This window comes from Zalophus californianus, chromosome 1 (assembly GCF_009762305.2).
Source record: "Zalophus californianus isolate mZalCal1 chromosome 1, mZalCal1.pri.v2, whole genome shotgun sequence".
Lineage (NCBI taxonomy): Eukaryota > Metazoa > Chordata > Mammalia > Carnivora > Otariidae > Zalophus > Zalophus californianus.
Genome location: NC_045595.1, coordinates 26,421,073 through 26,440,073, shown reverse-complemented (window position 1 = coordinate 26,440,073; position 19,001 = coordinate 26,421,073). Strand labels below are relative to the sequence as shown.

The 19,001-nt window shown below is 52.1% G+C and overlaps 1 protein-coding gene across 5 annotated transcripts in view; it reads left to right on the top strand.

Annotated features, from left to right (window-relative positions):
- Window positions 1-3,197: 3,197 nt before the first annotated feature.
- ACOX2 (acyl-CoA oxidase 2) overlaps window positions 3,198-19,001 on the top strand; it is a 29,117-nt gene continuing 13,313 nt past the window's right edge. For 2 of the 5 annotated variants that reach the window (XM_027583310.2, XM_027583306.2), the window contains exons 1-13: window positions 3,198-3,529; window positions 5,326-5,402; window positions 5,578-5,815; window positions 6,233-6,395; window positions 6,612-6,763; window positions 7,169-7,276; window positions 9,310-9,429; window positions 9,751-9,866; window positions 10,534-10,706; window positions 11,093-11,255; window positions 12,422-12,612; window positions 13,865-14,050; window positions 16,115-16,220. In XM_027583310.2, the coding sequence (XP_027439111.2) occupies window positions 5,656-5,815; window positions 6,233-6,395; window positions 6,612-6,763; window positions 7,169-7,276; window positions 9,310-9,429; window positions 9,751-9,866; window positions 10,534-10,706; window positions 11,093-11,255; window positions 12,422-12,612; window positions 13,865-14,050; window positions 16,115-16,220 (1,638 nt within the window). In that variant the 5' untranslated portion in view covers window positions 3,198-3,529; window positions 5,326-5,402; window positions 5,578-5,655. Of the gene's footprint in view, window positions 3,530-3,564; window positions 3,783-5,325; window positions 5,403-5,577; window positions 5,816-6,232; window positions 6,396-6,611; window positions 6,764-7,168; window positions 7,277-9,309; window positions 9,430-9,750; window positions 9,867-10,533; window positions 10,707-11,092; window positions 11,256-12,421; window positions 12,613-13,864; window positions 14,051-16,114; window positions 16,221-19,001 lie in introns of those variants that run through there. The other 3 variants (XM_027583307.2, XM_027583308.2, XM_027583311.2) reach the window with 3 other exon arrangements.

Here is a 19,001-nt window from a genome sequence, read left to right as displayed (position 1 = left end):
GTTTCTCGTCTGTTAACTGAGGGTTCCAACAGTGCCAGCCTCATGGGTAGCTGAAAGGACAATGTTAACGAACATAAAATATCTGGCAGGGCGCCTGGCTGGCTCAGTCAGAAGAGCATGTGACTCTTGATCTCGGGGTCATGAGTTTGAGCCCCACCCTGGGTGCAGAGATTACTTAAATAATTAAATTTTTAAAAAAATTTTTTTAAGATTTTTAAGGCATGATGCTACCATGGGGACATGGTGGGGAGGTGTGAGGCCCCTTAGTGAGCAGATACCCATCATCACAGATAGGGAAACCAAGACCTAGGGGAAGGGGGCACCTGCCCAGAGTCACCACATCTCAGAAGTCCTGCCAAAACAAGTGCTCTGGCTCTCTTGACTTCTTTCCCAACCTTGTACACATGGGGAAAGAGCGAGAAAACCAGGTTCAAGTTCCAGCTTTGCATCATACGTATTGTGTGAACACCTCTCTGGGCTTGTTTCCTGCTCTGCAAAATGAGGAGAGGCATCCTACTTTCCAGGGTTGTTATGCAGGGGAGGTGAGGGGACCTATAAACATCCCACCTCCCCACTCACAGAGACCTTGTCCCACACTGGGTCCCACACCGAGCAGGGCCCAATGCCTTACAAGTGCTCTAAAATATTCACTCTGGGAATGATGGTTAGAGGCATACGGATGCTAATGCCAAGCCTAAGACAAGCCAAATTTTATTTTATTTCAAGATTTTATTTAGTTATTTACTTACTTATTTTAGAGAGAGACAGCACCAGCGGGGTGAGGGGCAAAAGGGAGAAGCAGACTCCCCGCTGAGCAGGAAGCCCGACGCGACGCGGGGGCTCGATCGCAGGACCCTGGGATCATGACCTGAGCCGAAGCAGAGGTTTAACTGACTGAGCCACCCAGGTGCCCCGAGACAAGCCAAATTTTAGCAAAGAAACATAGGGAAAAAGAAAAATCATTCACCCTGCAGAGCAACCCTTTCATAGAAGGACCACCTGTGGGGAGCCTTTTACGCTCCTTGGATATTAACAACTCCTGAAGGGCAAAGGGTGAGGAGCCATCAGGAAAGATCAGGAAAGGCTGCAGAAAGACCAGGACCAATTTGGAAACCCAGCTGGGTATACCGCTTTTTGGTACATGTAGGCCCAAAGAATCCCCAGCTTTGAGACTGAAGGTCTGGGTCTCGTGTCGAGGTATACAAGTGTGTGCAAATAGAGTAGACACACAAACACACCCACACCCACCTTTTAAAACAATGCCAAAGCTCCAAAGTCCTTCACTGTCAACCTGTGTTTATTCACTCATCGACCAAATGTTTGTTGAGCACCTACCCTGGCCCAGACCCTAGTTTGGGAACGGGACTGTATTGGTGACCAAGAGTGACACAGTCCTTGCTTTCATTGGTGATTTACACAAAAACCAAGAGTTAAAGAAAAAATACCCACTGCTATAGTGAGTGTACCAAGGGTATGGTGTCTTTTTCTAAAACAATCAGTGTGTGGTTTTTCCACACCAACCACCAATTCCCCAACACCAACTGGGTGTTCAACAATTCAGTTCAATTCTGACACCAACCCTTGGGGTTAGTGTAGATCCCACAGGCTTAAGGATCAGTCCCACAAGACCGCCCCCACCTCAGACCACAACTGCACAACCCAGGGGCCACCTGTGCCTTCGACGTACCGGCTATAAATTCAGGGGTTCCCACAACCCCCCACCTTGGGTTCAATAATTTGCTAGAATGACTCACAGAACTCAGGAAAGCACTTTACTTACGTTTATTGGTTGATTATAAAGGATACAACTTGGGAACAGCCAACTGGAAGGGATGCAGAGGACAAGGTCTTGGGTGGGGGGAGGGACTGGAGGCAACATGGCGCTTCCCATGCTGCCCTCCCACCAGCACCTCCATGTTCACCAACTCTCCCCAAACCCCGTTGTTTAGGAATTTTTCCCAAGGTTTTCCCTAAACTACATAGGCATAATTGATTAAATCATTGGCCACTGGTGATTAGCACAAACTGCAGCCCCTCTTCCCTCCCTGGAGGTTGGGTGGCGAGGGTGTATCGGGGAGAACTGAGATTTCCAACCGCTCTAATTAAGGCTTGATCTTTCCAGCAAGCAGTCCCCATCCTGAAGCTATCCACGGGCCCCTGGCCGTAGATAAAAAAGGTTATAGTCTTGGGCACCTGGGTGGCTTAGTTGGTTAAGCGACTGCCTTCAGCTCAGTTCATGATCCTGGAGTCCCGGGATCGAGTCCCGCCTCAGGCTCCCTGCTGAGCAGGGAGTCTGCTTCTCCCTCTGACGCTCTTCCCTCTCGTGCTATCTCTCATTCTCTCTGTCAAATAAATAAATAAAATCTTAAAAAAAAAAAAAGGATATAGTCTTACCTCTCTGGAGCTTGCAAGGGTTCTTAGGGGTCCTGTGCCAGGAACTGGGGACAAAGGCCAAATAGATGCGTTTTGCAATATACCACAAGGGACCAAACCTCGGAGCTAAGAAAGCAGGTCCTGGAGCTTCTGATCCAGACTGCAATGAATTCCCAAAACAGTGTGGTGAGATGAAAATATAAAAAGGGTCTGGACAGGTAGGGCCTGGGAGGCCTGGGAACAGCGGGGGCAGAAAGAGAGGGCAAGGAAGTTTTAAGTTCCAAAAAGTTATAAATTCATTAGAAGTGATTGTGAGTATCACATCCAGGTTTTCCTGCTCATTCCTCCTGTGATGATTGTCTCCCCAGAAGCCCCCCAACCCCAGCCTGGATGCTTCCCAGGGTCAGAGGTTTTTCTTTTGTTTTTTGCTTCCTGCTTAACAATATGGATGGATAACAAAGCAAATCAATGCTCCCCATACAACCTAAACCCTCACACACCTGCCCATAAATATCTCCCCAGCAGACTGCCAGTGAGAATCCGAAATGCCACCATTAAATGTCCCTCTGGGGAATTACGAAATTCTGTCATGGGGCACTCAGAAAACAGTCATAATCTCGCCACAGATACCAGGTGCTTCACAGTTTACTGAGAGCTTTCCTCTACAGCCTGTGAATTACAGACAAGAGAAGGGAAGCTCAGAGAGGTGAAGTAACTCTGAGTCACATCTGGAAGGTCTGAGCCCGGGGCCTCTGGACTCCTGGTGGGGGCTGTGGTGTTTGCTCGTGCTCAGGCAACCGGGGAAGCATGTTCTGGGGACCTGGCTCAGGCCCAGACGGGCGGAGAGAGGAAGAGCCAGGGGAGGTTCGGCAGCTGACACTCCCAAAGCAGTGCCCCCCCAACCCCACCCCCAGCCCCGGGATGGCCTGGGCACTGGCCCAGCAGGTCACACCCACTTGAGGGAGAAAGGGCGCACGAGAGAAAAGCAGGGAGCTCAGCCAGGGGCACCCGAGAGCTGAGAGCCTGCCAGGCGCTGCCTTCAATTTTCCAGGTTCCAGCCCATTCGAGGGGAGGAGGAATGGGCTGGGCCGCCCACGAGAAACCTAGGCGCACAGCTCCAGAAGCCTACGGGCAGATACCACACTGGTAAAGACAGGTGAGCTGGGCCGGGGGGCGGGGGAGGGAGTGGGAGGCCGCTGAGGACTGCACCACCTCAGTCCTGACTCTCCCCCTGCTCCTAACGACTCTGAGCACTGCTTTCTTTCATTGCATGTCATTTCAACCCCTATTTACAGACCTATTTACCTGCCCACGGGCCAGGGCCTGTGCTAGTGTTAGCGTAACTTGACAAAGGCCCCTGCGCCCTTGGAGTTTACCCTGTAGTCGGGGAGACAGCAATAAACAAGAACGTAAGTGAGTAAATTATCTTGGACGTTAGGAGAACAAGTAGAGCAGAGTGAGGGGGATTGGGAAGGCCAGGGGAGGGGGGCTTGGGGTTTTAAGGAGGGCAGTCAGGTGGGCCTCACTGAGAAGGTGATACTGAGCAGCAAAGACTTGAAGGAGGTAATGAGGGAGCCAAGAGGACACCCGGGGAAAGAGTGTTCCAGAAGAAGAGTTTGAGGCAGAGGATACAACCTGGCAGAGGTGGGGTGCGGCAGAGGCCCGGCACGTCCAGGCACAGCAAACAGGCCTCAGCAGTCGGGGCATGCGGCAGGAAGACAGGAGGCCAGCTAGGCGGCCTTGCAGGGGTCCAGGGGGCAGACAAGAGGGGCTCCTTGAATGTGCCAGGCCCCTTGTCAGCACCCCCATGGCACTGCCACCCACTCAGGGGGTATCGGTTTGGAAGCCTGCATATAAACCCCACTCGCCGCTTGTGGCTACACAACCTTACGGAGTCTCCTTCCTTCCGTTCCTGAGCTCCCCGTAAAACGGATAGTAAGAGTAGAGTATCTGTAAGGCTGCAGTGGCTGCCGGTGGGAAAGACAGACCGCGTGCCTCCTGACAGCTAGGCGCGTGGGATCCAAGGGACGGTGGCGCTGGCCACCCAGGCACTTGGGAGGGGCACGTTCGAGCAAATAAGGCATTGTTCCTATTGTCTACTCTAGCAGCATCCAGTGGGGCAGCAAAAGGGCACTCTGTTCCTGGGGTGGGGGTGCTGTTGTCAGGAAGTCTCCTTGGAGGAGGGGTCCCTGGAGGCTGGGTCTCACTAGGAACACGGGGGGAAAGCCGCAGAGGCAAAAGGGAGGAGGAGAGGGAGGAGAGGCCCCAACCTGGTGCTGGAGTAGGTGACCCAGGGCAAGGGGCAAGTGGGCTGGAGGTGGTGGATGTTCGGGAGCATGGACTCTCTCCCACAAACAGTGGGCGCCAAGGGGCAAATTCCAAGCCGGGGCGGGGACACACTATGACTGCGGTCGAAGGGCTCAGCCTGGCAGCCAGGAAAACAGACAAGTGAGACACTGAGGCCCAGTGAGAGATGGTGATGGCTGGGGGACAGACATGGGGACGGAACAAATGGATTTGAGATACTCAACAAATAGATGAGAGCTTACCTGGTGGTCACCTTGCTGTGGGGGAACAGGGGCTTCTGAGAGTCCGAGGGTTTGCTGAAGGACACGGGTCCACTCTGGCTGCAGGGGGGCACACAGGGGTCCCAGGGGGAACACTGCCCAGGCCAGAAGCAAGCTTCCTCCCCCCAGCTCTGCAGCACCCCTCAAGGCTCACAGAAATGGGCTGAATGAGCCCAGGACTCAGGGGACCAAGTGAATGGGACCACAGGTTCCTACAGTGAGGCCCCCTGGCAGGGCCATAACATGAGAGAGCACGTGCTCTGTGGTCAGACTCTGTCCACCTCCTGGCCACCTCCAGCTGTGTGGCTAGAGGCCAGACATGCTCAAGGTCACCAAATATTTTTGCATATGTGACTTAAATTGACTTTGTGAGAATTTCCCCCAGGTAACCCTTGTAAGACAGGTTGCAGTGGACAGAGCTCGAGCCCTGTGATTGGATCCCGTCCAAATCTCGACAAACAGGTACTGTGCTACCATTTACCGAGCAATTCCTGCATTTGTGGCCAGCCGAGTGCCCGCAGAGAAGGGGGTGGGGGTGCAGGGGCACACAAATCTTTCATGGGAGCTGCTTTCCTACCTGGAGCAGCCCCAAATCCCTGTCAGATGCTCAGTTCTGGGCACTTCCTCCGGCATACAGGTTCTTAGCACCACCCAAGGCTCCGAGCAGCTAGGCCAGAAGTATCTTTCCTCTGGCAGCAGGCAGCTCCAGGCTAGGATGGGCAGCCCAGTGCACCGAGTGTCCCTGGGGGATACCTGGAGCAGGCAAGTGCACCCCAACATAGAGAGTGAGAGACACATACAGTCCTTCAATGTGGAAAGTCTCATCAACATCCTGGATGGAGGTGCCCAGAACACTGCACTCCGGAGGAAAGTTGGTAAGAGGAAGCTGGGGAGTGGAGCCTCTGCTTTGTGCCCACATGCCTTTCTTGAAAGAAGAGTCCTTCACTAGCAGTCCCACCTCAAATGACAAATCTTGCTTTCAAAATTCCACTGTTAGAGATTCATTCCTTTGGACTCTACGGACATCTTTAACAAGTCCGTATTTCCTGAGCCCATCTGAAGGATAGAAGAGTCTTAGGCAGCAGAAGACCTACATGTTGGTCCTTATTCTGCCACTGCATGGCTTTGTAACCTTGAGCAAGTCACCTTCCCACCTCAGGTGCTCAGTCATTACATCTGTAAAATGACAATAGTGTCTGACTTCACGTCCACAAGGCAAGGGGGTAGAAAGATCTGAAGGTGCCAGGAGCCTCACTCCGGTCTCTAAGCTCTCTGTTCTCTGTTTTTGGAAGAGAGCATCATCCACAGTGACCCGGAGTTTAGCCTGAAGTATAATTATTTCATGACCCAGAATGAACGTTATGTGGCCGCCGTTCAGAGGAAATTTCACCTCCAGACAATAGCAAAGCGCCTGGGCTGGTTGGAAAACAGTCTTGAATTCCACTACGCTTACAGGTACTCACTCCCAGGGCAGCCCCACCAGAGAGGAGTTCACCTGGGATCACTTGGAAAGCCTTAACACCATGAGTGATTTTCCCCACTTTTAAAGGCAATAGCTGCTGGGAAGCCAGGATGGCAGATGTCCCTTCCCTCCTGCACCCTGCCAGACTGACGGTACTGGGGTCCCCGTCTCCGGTGGGCTACTCAAGTACCGTGTCCCTTCCCCCACAGAGCCCTTTCTGGAGAATTGGCCTTAAGTCTACACCACGTGTTCCTGAAATCCCTCAGGACCCTGGGCTCAGAGGAGCAGATTGCCAAATGGACCCCACTCTGCAATGAGTTCCAGATCATTGCATCATATGCCCAGACAGAACTGGGACACGGTGAGCCAGGGTTTCTGCGTGCACTGTTCCAGAAAGCCCACTCACGGCGGAGGAGTCAGAGATTGTGTATTTCATATGGAAACATTCCAGCAGGTGGCAGTCAAGGGTCTCGAAGGAGGGGGTTCCTTTTTCTAATTTATACAAACACGCCGAATGAACTAGCGTGCGTGGGTCAAGGCGTTCCTTCTGGAAATGTCAGCAAGCATCCCTTGTCACGGGCTGGCCATGTGTCCCCCACACAGCCCACGGGTGAAAGACGAGAAATGCCTGTATGTACAGCTGGGAGCTCCCCCGACTGCAGACGGGGCTGGTGCCTGGCAGCTCCGGGCCCACCGGGATGCTGCTCCCCAGGTGAGATTCCTATCCCGACCCCCTGCCTCACAAACTCCCCTCCTTGATTCCCAGGGACGAATCTTCGGGGCCTGGAGACTGAAGCCACCTATGATGCGGCCACCCAGGAGTTTGTGGTGCATAGCCCCACGTTGACGGCCACCAAATGGTGGCCTGGGGACAGTGAGTATCCGTCTGTCCCCCCAGCCCTATCTGTCCTCAAGGAGAACAAAGTTGGACAGCAGAATAGCACTGGCTCTGAGGTCCACCAGACCTCAGACTGATTTCCTGTTCTAGGCTGGTGACCTTGAGCGAATCAGTTCAGGTTCTTGAACTTCAGGGTCTCACTCTGTCGACAGGGGAGGATGGGAAGAATTTCATCCGTAAATGGCTGAGAGGCCCCAACTTTGAAGTAACTGAGGAAACCCACCCAACCTGTGGGGGATGAGGACCAAGTCCTCGCTCACAGGCACCTTGCCCCCACACAGACACACAGGTGCACACACACATCACATACGCACAGCCTAGTCGCAGGCACTCTCACCTCCCAAGTTAGTGATTAAGCTTGCTAATCCATCACCCAGTTCACCAATCACTGCCCCAGCTCCAGACACCCAGAAAGGCTCAGCCTCGGTCTGGCCACCGGCGCCACACTGCCCCCTGTATCCACCAGGTGGCGACCGCACCGTGCTTCCCCCAGGCTCCGTCATTGCCCAAGAGGGGGTCCCGCCAAGGCCCTTTCCCCGCAATGTGACAACACACCTGTGAGGGCATGTCTGTGGCACTTGAGGACCCATTTGCTGAATGCTTCCACAGGGGGAGAAAATACAATGAATGTCAGGAGTACAACTAAGCAGAGAGAAACAGAGGCCAGGGACAAGCAGAGAGGGAAAAAGATTCAGACAGAAAGAAGTCAGAGAAATAAGGGATGGACAGGAGAGACAACGAGAGAGGAGAGGAAGGGAATGGATGACTGCAGTCAGAACTGCAGAAAAAAGAAACCAGCCTTGGCAATCAGGCCGACTTGAAATCCCAGCTCTGCCCCCTCCAGACCGGTGACCTTGAGGGCCTCACTCGCCTCTCTGAGCCTCAGTTTCCTTATCTGGGAAATGGGGCTCATCATACCCACCCTGCAAGAACTGGAAAGCACCAGCACAGGGTCCAGCACCACCTGGATTTAGATAAATGGTAATTATCTGTATTCATTATTATTAGGTAGACGATAGAGTGATTCATTTATAGATTTTTGAGTACCAAAAAAAAAAAAAAACTTGCTCATTTTACAGTGCCTTTTGCAAAACACTGCTAGATTTGTTTGGTTCTTTGGGAGCTGTTTGCCCTCTCTGGGATCAGTGACTCTTCGAGGCCCCTGGGTTGGGGGGCAGCGATGCACACCTTTCCCTGTGATCAGGGACCGGTTTTCTCACCATGTATCCTAACATACATACCCCAGCAGCTCTGACAGAAGGATCCTGTCTCCCTGATTCCAAAGAAAATGACTCAAGGGCACACACTTCAGCCAGAAGACTGCAGAAGAACCAAATTTTTAAAGATGCCAAGCTTTCCCAGGTTGTTCCATTTAGGCTATTTTCATTAAAATCCATAACCTTTGTCAGCTTTGCCTTTGAAAGGGGGAGCACCTAGAGGGTGTGGAGGGCTTTGCACCCCTCCAGATCTCCAGCAGCCTCCTTGAGCCTCCCTACCCCCTGCCTGTGTATTATAGGCTGGTTGCTCCACATACGTGACATTTAGACAGAACCCCCTGCACCTCCAGCCACTAAATGGCTGTCCATAAAGCCCTCCAACTCAGACACTTATATTAAAGCTCTCAAGACTGTTCCAGTCATTTCCAAGGATGAGTCAAGGCCATATGAGCCAAGGGATATCCTGAAAATGCATCGCTTTGTTGCCCAGGATGCTACCTCCTCTTCTGCCTGGCCCTCCCTGCCCTGGGTAACCCCCCTGGGAAATATCTGTACCCTTCAGGCTCCTTGTGCATCCTCCCCTGACCTGCACCATTTGAGGCAGATCAAACAATCCCCATCCTGGCTTCACGGGGTGCCCTGCCTTCCCCGTGCCACCACACTGGTCCTCCTCACCAATTTCAGACTGGACCACATGCAGGTTCCTGATAGGGAGAGTTAGCCTGCCTGCTCCATACACCAGGGCCTCCTACACCAGAGATCATGCTGGGCCTCTCCTCTCTCTGCCTTCAGTGGGACGGTCAGCCACCCACACCTTGGTCCAGGCCCAGCTGATCTGCTCAGGAGCCCGACAGGGCATGCACGCCTTCATTGTGCCCATCCGGAGCCTCCAGGACCACACCCCACTGCCAGGTAAGCCCATGTGGCTCCTAGGACCCCTGCCAGGAAGAGACCCCACCAGGCCTCCCTATCGTGAGACCCCAAGGTAATGGGAGAAGCTGGGACATGTCTCCCTTGGGCAGGGAGGAGTCCAGTTGGATAGACCTGGTGCTAACTGGCTGGGTGAACTTGAGCAAGATTCAGCACCTGTCTGACCTCAGCTGAAAAACAGGTGTAATAACCCCATGTGGCAGGCTGCTGTGAGGCTCGGGGGAGCTAGAACATGGGTGGGGGGGGTACCCGGCACACGAAAGCACTTGGCTCACAGACGTTCCCATCTCCATCTCTGACTAGGAGTCACCGTTGGAGACATCGGACCCAAGATGGACTTTGACCACACAGACAACGGCTTCCTACAACTGGACCACGTGCGGGTCCCTAGGGAGAACATGCTGAGTCGCTTTGCACAGGTGGGAGTCCCGGGGAGGCGTGCAAGCCTACGCTGCCTGGAGAGGGGCAGTGGCCCCCTGCAGACTGCTGCTGGCTCTGGGTCTTCCCCCAAAGAGCAGAGTTTGGGGCATCCCACCCCCACCCCAAAGAGGCTCTGGTATCCCACAGATCTGGGTAAAGCCCCAGTTTGGGAGCTGTGTGACCTTGGGCAAGTCACTTGATCTCTCTGAGCCTCAGAATTTTCAGGGGTAAATGCTCACAGCTTTGTGGGGTGGTAGAGCAGTCATAGGGTAGGGGGGCAAAGCGATGTGAGAGAAGGGAAGGGCTGAGGATGACATGCATATTCACCTACAGTGAGGCCTAGACAAGCAGTCACTGACCAGACACCAGCTGAGTGCTGGAGGAAGTTCTGGAGGTCCCCAGGCAATCCCTCTAGCTATGGATTTGGGGGAGGTCCTGGGTGTCCCCGGAGAGGAGCTGTGAACCCAGGCACTTGAGAAATGACTGTTCAGCAGAAAGCACAGGTGTGTTAAGAGCCAGTGCGCTCTGGCGGGCAGTCAGCCACCTGCTCCCGGTGAGCGGTCTGAGGGCCATGTGCCTGGAGGGGATGGAAGCCCACAGTTATGCGTGTAGGACAGGCTGGGGAGCCCTGGCTCAGGCCCGGCACTCCTGTCTCTGGTCCACCAGGTCTTGCCAGACGGCACCTACGTCAAGCTCGGAACATCGCAGACCAACTACTTTTCATTGGTGGTGGTGCGGGTGGATCTGCTCCTGGGCGAGATCATCCCCCTGCTGCAGAAGGCCTGTGTCATCGCCATCCGCTACTCGGTCATCCGCCATCAATCCAGCATCCGGCCCAGGCAAGGGGCACCCGCAGGCTGACCACGACAGACGGGGCTCCCTCTCCATCCCACAGTGCCTGCCCCCTGATGCCACCCGTCTGCCCGAATGGGCCCTGTCTGAGGGGTCTCTGTCGGGCTCCCTTGAACCCTGGCTGGTCTACCACCTGACCTGTGTCGGTCAGGGTCTGGGTTTCTGTGTGATCATGGGTCTTTGACCCTGTACCATCAGATCTGTCTGATAATAATCTTAAAAAGATTATTACTAACCTCATGTCACTTCAGGTCAAGTTTTGCAGTGTTATAAAAAACGATCAGTTTTTAAGTCTTTTTTTGATCCTGGGGATATGGGAAGGTGGAGGGGGCATGTAGCAATCTTCTAAACCTTCTGCTTTTCCTCCCCTCAGTGACCCAGAGGCAAAAATCCTGGACTACCAGACGCAGCAGCAGAAACTCTTCCCTCCGCTGGCCACAGCCTATGCGTTCCATTTCCTGGCGAGCAGCCTCCTAGAGTTCTTACATAGCTCCTATGATGCCATTCTCAACAAAGACTTCAGCCACCTGCCGGAGGTACCTGATGTCTGGGGGACGGGGCGGGGGGTGGCTGGAGCTGGGAAAGTGGCTGAGATTGTTCTGCCCACTGGCAAGCAGCCCCACTCCTGTTCCCATGGACTCCTTTTACTCCCTCCCCCTAGCCTTCCAATATCCCAGGGCACCCCGGGCAAACTGTACCCCAACATATAAATCCACCTACATCTGGCCTCCAGAAAGCTCCAAAAATGCTAGAGGGAATAATCACACATTATACTTAGAACACAGCAGCACAATCCCTGGTGTGTATGTGAAACCTAAAAAGCGCTGAAATATTACAGAAAAATTACAAATTACACATTTGGTGGCATGGTAGGACCTGAATTGATATGATTTATCCCACTGGATGTGTATACATTTTGCAGCAGAAATACTAATGAGTTTGATCACTAAGGCTGCCCCAGACTTTTCTGGGTATTATATATAATCTATCTTCAATGCCCTGCTTTAGCTTTCTAAAATTCAAAAAATACTGATTCCAAAACACATCCGGCCCCGAGGGTCTCAGATGAAGGACTATGGACTTAGATATACACTAAGGTTTCATCCACCAGACCCTATGCTTTATAAGCACTGCTTCATCAATCCCCAATTGTGCCACTGGCCTCATTTATATTCCCATTCTACAGATTAGGAAAGTGAAGCACAGAGAGATTAAGGAACATGACCTTCCTCCCAAGGACTCAAGAGTCTGAAACATGGGTAAGGGCTTTCAAGAACCGAAAGCTCTAACCAGGTCTGCTGCCTGGCAGCCCCTCCTACAGCCCAGGCCAGTGGGTTGATGGTGGATCTCCACAGTCACAGGCCAGCTCTCCAAAAACCCCACTTGCCAGCAAAGTCCGTAACTCCTAAATGATGGTGAGCCCAATCCAGGAAGCACCCTCTTCCCAAGATCCTGGGGACACTGGCCTGGTCAGTTTTCCTTTGTTTTCACTGCCCCTACAGCTACGTTGCCTCACCATATGACCTTGGGCAAGTCACATAACATCTCTGAGTCTCAGCCTTCTGGTTCATAAAGTTGCGAGCCGAAGAGATCATTCTTACCTCACAGGGTTGTCATGGGCATACAGCAGGTGCTCAATGAGCGGGAAGCATGGTTGTTCCTGGAGGGACTCCTTACTCACCCTAATGCTCTGTTCTTGCAGCTTCACGCACTGAGTGCAGGAATCAAGGCCATGATATCAGACTCGTGCCTCCAGGGGACTGAGCTGTGCCGCCAAGCCTGTGGCGGCCACGGCTACTCGAAGCTGAGCGGCCTGCCCTCACTGGTCAGCAGAGTGACAGCCTCCTGCACCTATGAGGGCGACAACACCGTGCTCTACCTGCAGACGGCCAGGTAAGGCCCCTGCGTGGGCTGAAGCAGCACCCGATGCCCACGGCGGGAGCATGCACCAGGCAACGCCACACAGAGACCAAGCGACACGCACAGTCTGTCTCCAGTCCATCCGGGGCTTTTCGTAGGTGGGACAAGAGCACAGCTTTCCCGTGCTTCACATTCTTCAGGGGCTCCCCACAGCTCATGGGAAAACGCCACACTGCACTTGCCCTGCGGGGTCCTTACGGCCTGTCCCACCCCCCTTCCTGCCTCCCTTTCCCTGGGGCTGGACACGGTTCCTCTTTCCCGTCACCAGCTCCCACTAGCGTCCCCCCCCCCCGAATACTCTGTCCCAGCCTGCAGGGCCTGCTGTAGGCAGCTCCTCTCATCCCTCAGGTCCTTGCTTAGATGCCCGCCCCAGCTGAACACGCCATCTCCAGTCGCCCCAGCCCTCCCACTCAACACAATCCGAGGGGCTCTTCTCTGTGGGCCAGAGTGTTGAGGGCCTTGCTCACCGCCTGTCCCTGGGCTTAGCACGGGGCCTGCACGCAGAGGCTCCCACCTGAGAGGCAGGTAGGCAGGGATGCAACTGCAGGCTTCTGTTCACTCTCTTCTGTGTGTGGGGGCTCAGACTGGCAAGGCCCTTCACATTCATAATAGTATCATGGGAGGTTTTTTCAAATGGTAAGGGGGGTACAGCATCCTGTATTGGACACTCTGTGCCCCACCATTATAGGAGCATTACAGATATTTTCTGGGTTTTCACAAACCTTCTATCAGGTGACTATTATTATCCCCATCCAGAGATGGAGACACCGAGGCCAAGGGAGGTGAAATAACATGTATAAGTGTCACAGAGGTCTCAGCAGAGCTGCCCGGGGAATCCAAGGATGGTTGAGCCCAGAGCCTATAACCACTGGGTCATCAGAGGAAAGAAGCAGAGAGTCACCTGTAACTCTCCACTCATGTTAGCATCCTTACACCTATCCTCCTCAAGTACAAAAATTTAATTTCCGCCATCACTGTACAATTCAGCACGAATCCCCAAATCCCAAGATCCTAACCAGAAGAAAAGATTCTGTTTGCTCAGATACCAAAAGGGTTTACTTTCAGGATCTGAGTGTCTATCAGGAGGGGCCAGGCAAAAGCCTGCATGGCCCTGGTTCTCCCGTAGGGAGTATGAGAGTGCATGTTCCTGGGCAACACGGGTGCTGGGCTGTCCCACAGGGCTCTCCCATGCTTACCTGCTTCTACCGCCACCCCCCCCCCCCAGGTTTCTGGTGAAAAACTACCTGCAAGCTCAAGCTCAGGCAACCCCAGGCTCCACACTGCAGAAGTCTCTCCCTCAGTCTATTGCATACCTGACCACAACTGACCTGGCCAGATGCCCAGCCCAGAAAGCAGCCGACTTCCTCCACCCAAAACTCTACACCATGGCCTGGGCACACGTGGCAACCAGGTGAACAAGAAATTGGCCATTCCGCCTGGGGGCAGGCTCCTGCCCACACTAGGGCCTTTGGGGTGGGCTGGGTGAGCATTTGTGAATATTCCTCTGAAAAGCATCCCCTTCCCCAACCTCAGTCCTCTCAGTTCCTGCCACCATGGGCAGAGAAGGGGAAATCACATCCATGAGCCACCATCACTTCCCCATCCTAGTCGAGCTAGTAGAAGGACATCACCCCTCTGGCCAGTGCAAGGAAATTTGTCTATCTTTTTTTTTTTTTTAAGAGGTTTTTTTTTTTTTAAAATTTAATTTGAGAGAGACAGAGAGCATGAGAGCACGAGCAGGGGATGGGCAGAGAGAGAAGCAGACTTTTCGCTGAGCAGGGGCTTGCTCCCAGGACCCTGAGACCATGACCTGAGCCCAAGGCAGCCGCTCAACCAACTGAGCCACCCAGGTGCCCCGAACTTTTTCTATCTTTAGGTTCTTACTGTGATTTGCAATGCAATGAATGTGCCCATTTGTAAATACCACAAATGTATCAGTATGTAAATAATGGTAAATAATAAAGTAAATACCAATACTGTATTTAAAATAGCCCACAAACTAAAAATAATTTTCAAAAAACCCGACTACATCAAGGGATAGGATTAGTTTATTGCCAGGGTCTATCTAGTGGACTCCAGGGAACACAAACAGGACCAGGGACTCATGCATTCTATCATTCAACAAATACTGTTGGGTACCTGCTGTGCCTCAGAAATGTCCAAACATGCCAAGGGCTGGGAATAAAAAGAGGTCCTGGCCAAACACAAACACCATCACAGAAAAGATAGAGAGATGGAAGTACCTAAGAAATAAACCTTCTGAAATTCTCCCCAACTAAAACACCAAAACAACCCGGAAGAAATAATTTCAGCATATAAAAAGGTCTTATACCCCAACCTGTGGTCCAAGGGATGGTTAATAATTATTTTAAGATCACAAGCAACTTTGGACATTCATTTATTTATTCCACAAATACTAAGTGCCTACAGTGTGCCAGGCACTTTTCTAGGCACTACAGATCTATCAATAAACCAGTCACAAAAAGCCCAGGCCTCAAAGAACTAACATTTTAGTTGGGGGGGGGTGTTGAGTGCCAAATAAGGCTGCTCAGGGTAATTAAAATGCCATTATATTGATTTTTGCTTGGAACTCAATGTGACATCTGCTTATCCACTCCCTGACACAAAAAAATAAATATTGCTTAATAAACAGTGTGTTTTGCAACAGAAATCCCAAGGATGGGCAGGAGAACAGAAAATAAAAGAATAAAGGTTAAGTAAATAGCCAATGACCAATTTGGTGGTTTGGAGAACAAGAGTTAGTTTAGTTTTCTTTTCTTTTCTAGCCTTTTAAGGTCCCTGAGGTAGAACATGGAACGGGCTGGGGTGACTGACAGGCGTCACTAGCCTTTCCGGGAAAACCATTGTCCTTGCTCAGCTACAGAAGTCGGTCAACAGAATGGCCTGAAAACACTGACATTAGGATTGTGTCTGTATTAGAAAGGAGGGTCAGTGCCTGGCCTAGAGCCCTGAGGCTTTACAGCTCATGGGTTAAGATGGCTCCACCCCTCACTAGCTGTGTGACTCCCGGACAGGTTAAGTGAGCCAGTCTGGGACTCAGTTTTCCCCATTGTAAATTGGGAAAGCCTACCCTTAAAAGGGTTAAAGAGAGGGACGCCTGGGTGGCTCAGTGGTTAAGTATCTGCCTTCGGCTCAAGTCATGATCCCAGGGTCCTGGGATTGAGCCCCACATCAGGAAGCCTGCTTCTCCCTCTCCCACTCCCCTTGCTGTGTTCCTTCTCTCACTGTGTCTCCCCATCAAATAAGTAAATGAAATCTTTAAAAAAATTTTTAAAAAGGGATTAAAGACATAATGTATAGTAAACATTTAGCTTTGCAACACAAAGCAAAGGTCAATGAACAGAAATTACTGCATTTCTACTTCTGAGGGATCCCCAGGCAGCCTGAGACCAGGCTCCATCAGTCTGTTTCCCACTCAGTCAGGGAGTTGAACATTTTTTCCTCTGGCCTTCAGGCTCATAAAGGACTCAGTGCATCACTTAGAGACTGTGATGCAATCCGGGGCTGACTGGGATGAGGCATGGAACCAGACCACGGTCATACACCTCCAGGCTGCTAAGGTGAGCTGCCCCGTCAGCTGAAGCTCCAGCTGAAAGGGGCCCATTTTGTTTCCCCAGCAGGCCACCATGCTGAGAAAAATCTGAGCTCTGCCATTATTCCCTAGCCCTGCTCAGTGGCTGCCCTCGTTTCACTTCCAAGGCTTTCGTCCAGGGTATTTTAATTAAAGGATTTAACTCCAAAGCAATCTTGCTGACAGCTCTTAGGGAAAAATGTAATGAGGCACTGTTATTGGATTTGCTTCAGGTTGTTCAAATATTTCCTCCCACACAGAAAAGCAGGTCAAGTCTCCCCTTAGCCCCACAGGCAATCCTTAGATGTCTGATTCAGTTTCTACTCTGTTTTGTGTTTGTGCATAATTCACATTCAGTCAGCAAATATCTGAGCACCCACTCAACACCAGGCATCGGGCTGGGGACTGGGGGCTCCATGGTGCCCGTACCCGGTGCAGTCAAGGCAGCACGGTGAGGGAGACACAGGCTGTCCGGGATCCCAGAGAAGTGCAGCTCTACCCGGCATGAGGACCAGAAAGCCTTCCCAGAAAGGGCACAGAGGCCAAGACTTCAAGGATGAGCTGAAATTAGCCAGGCAAAGGGTAGAGGCTGTGGTTTGGGAAATGGTTTCCTGGCAAAGGGAACAGCAGGTGGAAAAGGAAGAGGCAAGAAAAGGGGAGGTGCTTGAGGAAGTGCAAATTTGGGTGCTAAAGGAGGAAGACTGAACCCAGGGGAGGTAAGCAGGTAGGGGAGGAGAAAAGATGGGCAAGGCCTGGGGCTTTCTGCATCACTGTGAGCAGTTTGGTTTCGTTCTCTTTGCAGACTTTGTACCACAGGAGTGAGGTGATCAGAGTTTCATTGTAAAAGAATCATGCAGGCTGCCTGGGGAGCAATGGACTGGAGGCTGGAGGCCAGTTAGGAGCAGGCAGCAGCAGTCTGGGCAAGGGCTGAGGATGGTCATGACCATGAACTTGGCAGAGGGCACAGAGAAAAGTGGGAGGATGCAGACATATTAAGGGCATAGATGATAGCAAGAGCCTTCAGAGAGTAATGGGGTGGGAAAGAGGTTGACTCCTGAGCTCCAGCTTAGGCACCTGGGACTCTGGTCCTACCTACAGCTGGAAAACCAAGGTGAACACTTCGATCCTCAGGCATCAGGCCCAGGAATTGGCAGGAAAGCCTGAGGAATGTTTTGTAGCAGCCCTCACAGGGCAGGCTGGGCGTGAGGCGCCACCTGGTGACCCGCCCCCTCTACCACATCAGCTGGTGCTGGTCTTAACGCTGCCACCATCCACGGGGCTGTGTCTACTGCAGGAGCATGCCCTGCTGTGCTAAATGTCCTATCAACACAGAGGAGGCTGAGCCAAGGCTGTGTTCTCACCAGACTATCACAAAAGGAATCACAGCTGCCCATTATGCATCCATTTTCCAAACCTATGCTCTGCCTTCCAGTGGACCAGACACTGCATGCCAGGTTACCTCATTTAATACATACCACCCTGGGGGTGAGAGTAGCATAATCTCCATTTTAAGGATGAGGACATAGAACTCAAAGGAATTAAGTCCCAGAGGTAGAAAATAGTTAAGATGCTTTGCTTTCCTTTCCCTCACAGATGCAAGCTGTGTCCTCAGAGAGCCACTGTGTGTGAGGGAGGGAGGTGATTCCCCAAGTTCTAGGGGCACCGAGGGAGGGAAGCTCTGCCAGCCTAGAGAAGAAAAGCAAGTCCCTTCTCCTCTGGCCATTGTAAGCTGAAGAAGAGTGGCTTCCTGGGGAGAGGGTGCCCTAGCTGACTCACCAAAGTCATAAGGGGCAGGGAGAGCTGCAACTTCTGAGCTTCATGCTTTGGAAAAACCATCTATTCTACAGAAACCTTAAGCACCCACCAAGTCCCATCTAGAAACCATAAATATTCAGGTAAAGAGTGACAGCAACACAGGGGAGTGGGGAACAGTGGCCTAAGTTCTGTTTCCAGCTCTGTGCATGACCTGCCTCTCTAAGTGACCTCCAGTGTCCTTCCTTCTCTGGGCTGTAACTTCCCGGTCTGTAAAACAAAGGGGCATGGGAAAGACCTTAAGGCTCTGATGGGCTCTGGTCCTATAATCTGAAACCCTGCTCAGGAGAGAGGTCCGTCCCCTAGGAACACGGGAGGAAATGCTGGTACCCATTCTAATACAGCCTCAGTCCAGGTCTGTCAACACCTCATTATGCCTCACGGGGGCAGCCTCAGCAGGTTGGTGCAGCTTCCTGCAAGTACAGCCCTGTGTACATGCAATAACCCTTGCCTTGCCCCCCTGAGGAAACTTCTTTGAACCCTCAAAACAGTCTAAGCCTTGCTACTTCAGGCATTACTGGGAAATCTGTATTTTCACAAGATGCCCAGCTGATCTGTGTGCACGTAAACATTTGAGAAGAGTTTTATTTGCTTTCCTTCCCCCCACCCCTGGAATTGATATACCTAACCTGATAACATAATGTGCATTTATCTTGGGGAGAAGGGGAATATTCAGAATGCTCAACAACCAGTAGTGCAGAGGCACAGGCCAATTAGAAAGGACTTCAGGCCTAACGGGAGCAGGGGCCTGAAAGCCTCCTGCTGGGTCAGGCATTTGTCCTTTATTTGTGAAGCTGTGGGGAGGAGGGGCTCCCAGGGAAGGATCCTGGCTGACGGAGGTGGGGTGTCTCACTCAGTTGAGGGCAGTGGTCACTTACCAAATGGTACCAAAAGTTTTATAATTTTTTTTAAAGTAAACTCTACCCCCAACATGGGCCTTGAACTCATGACCTTGAGA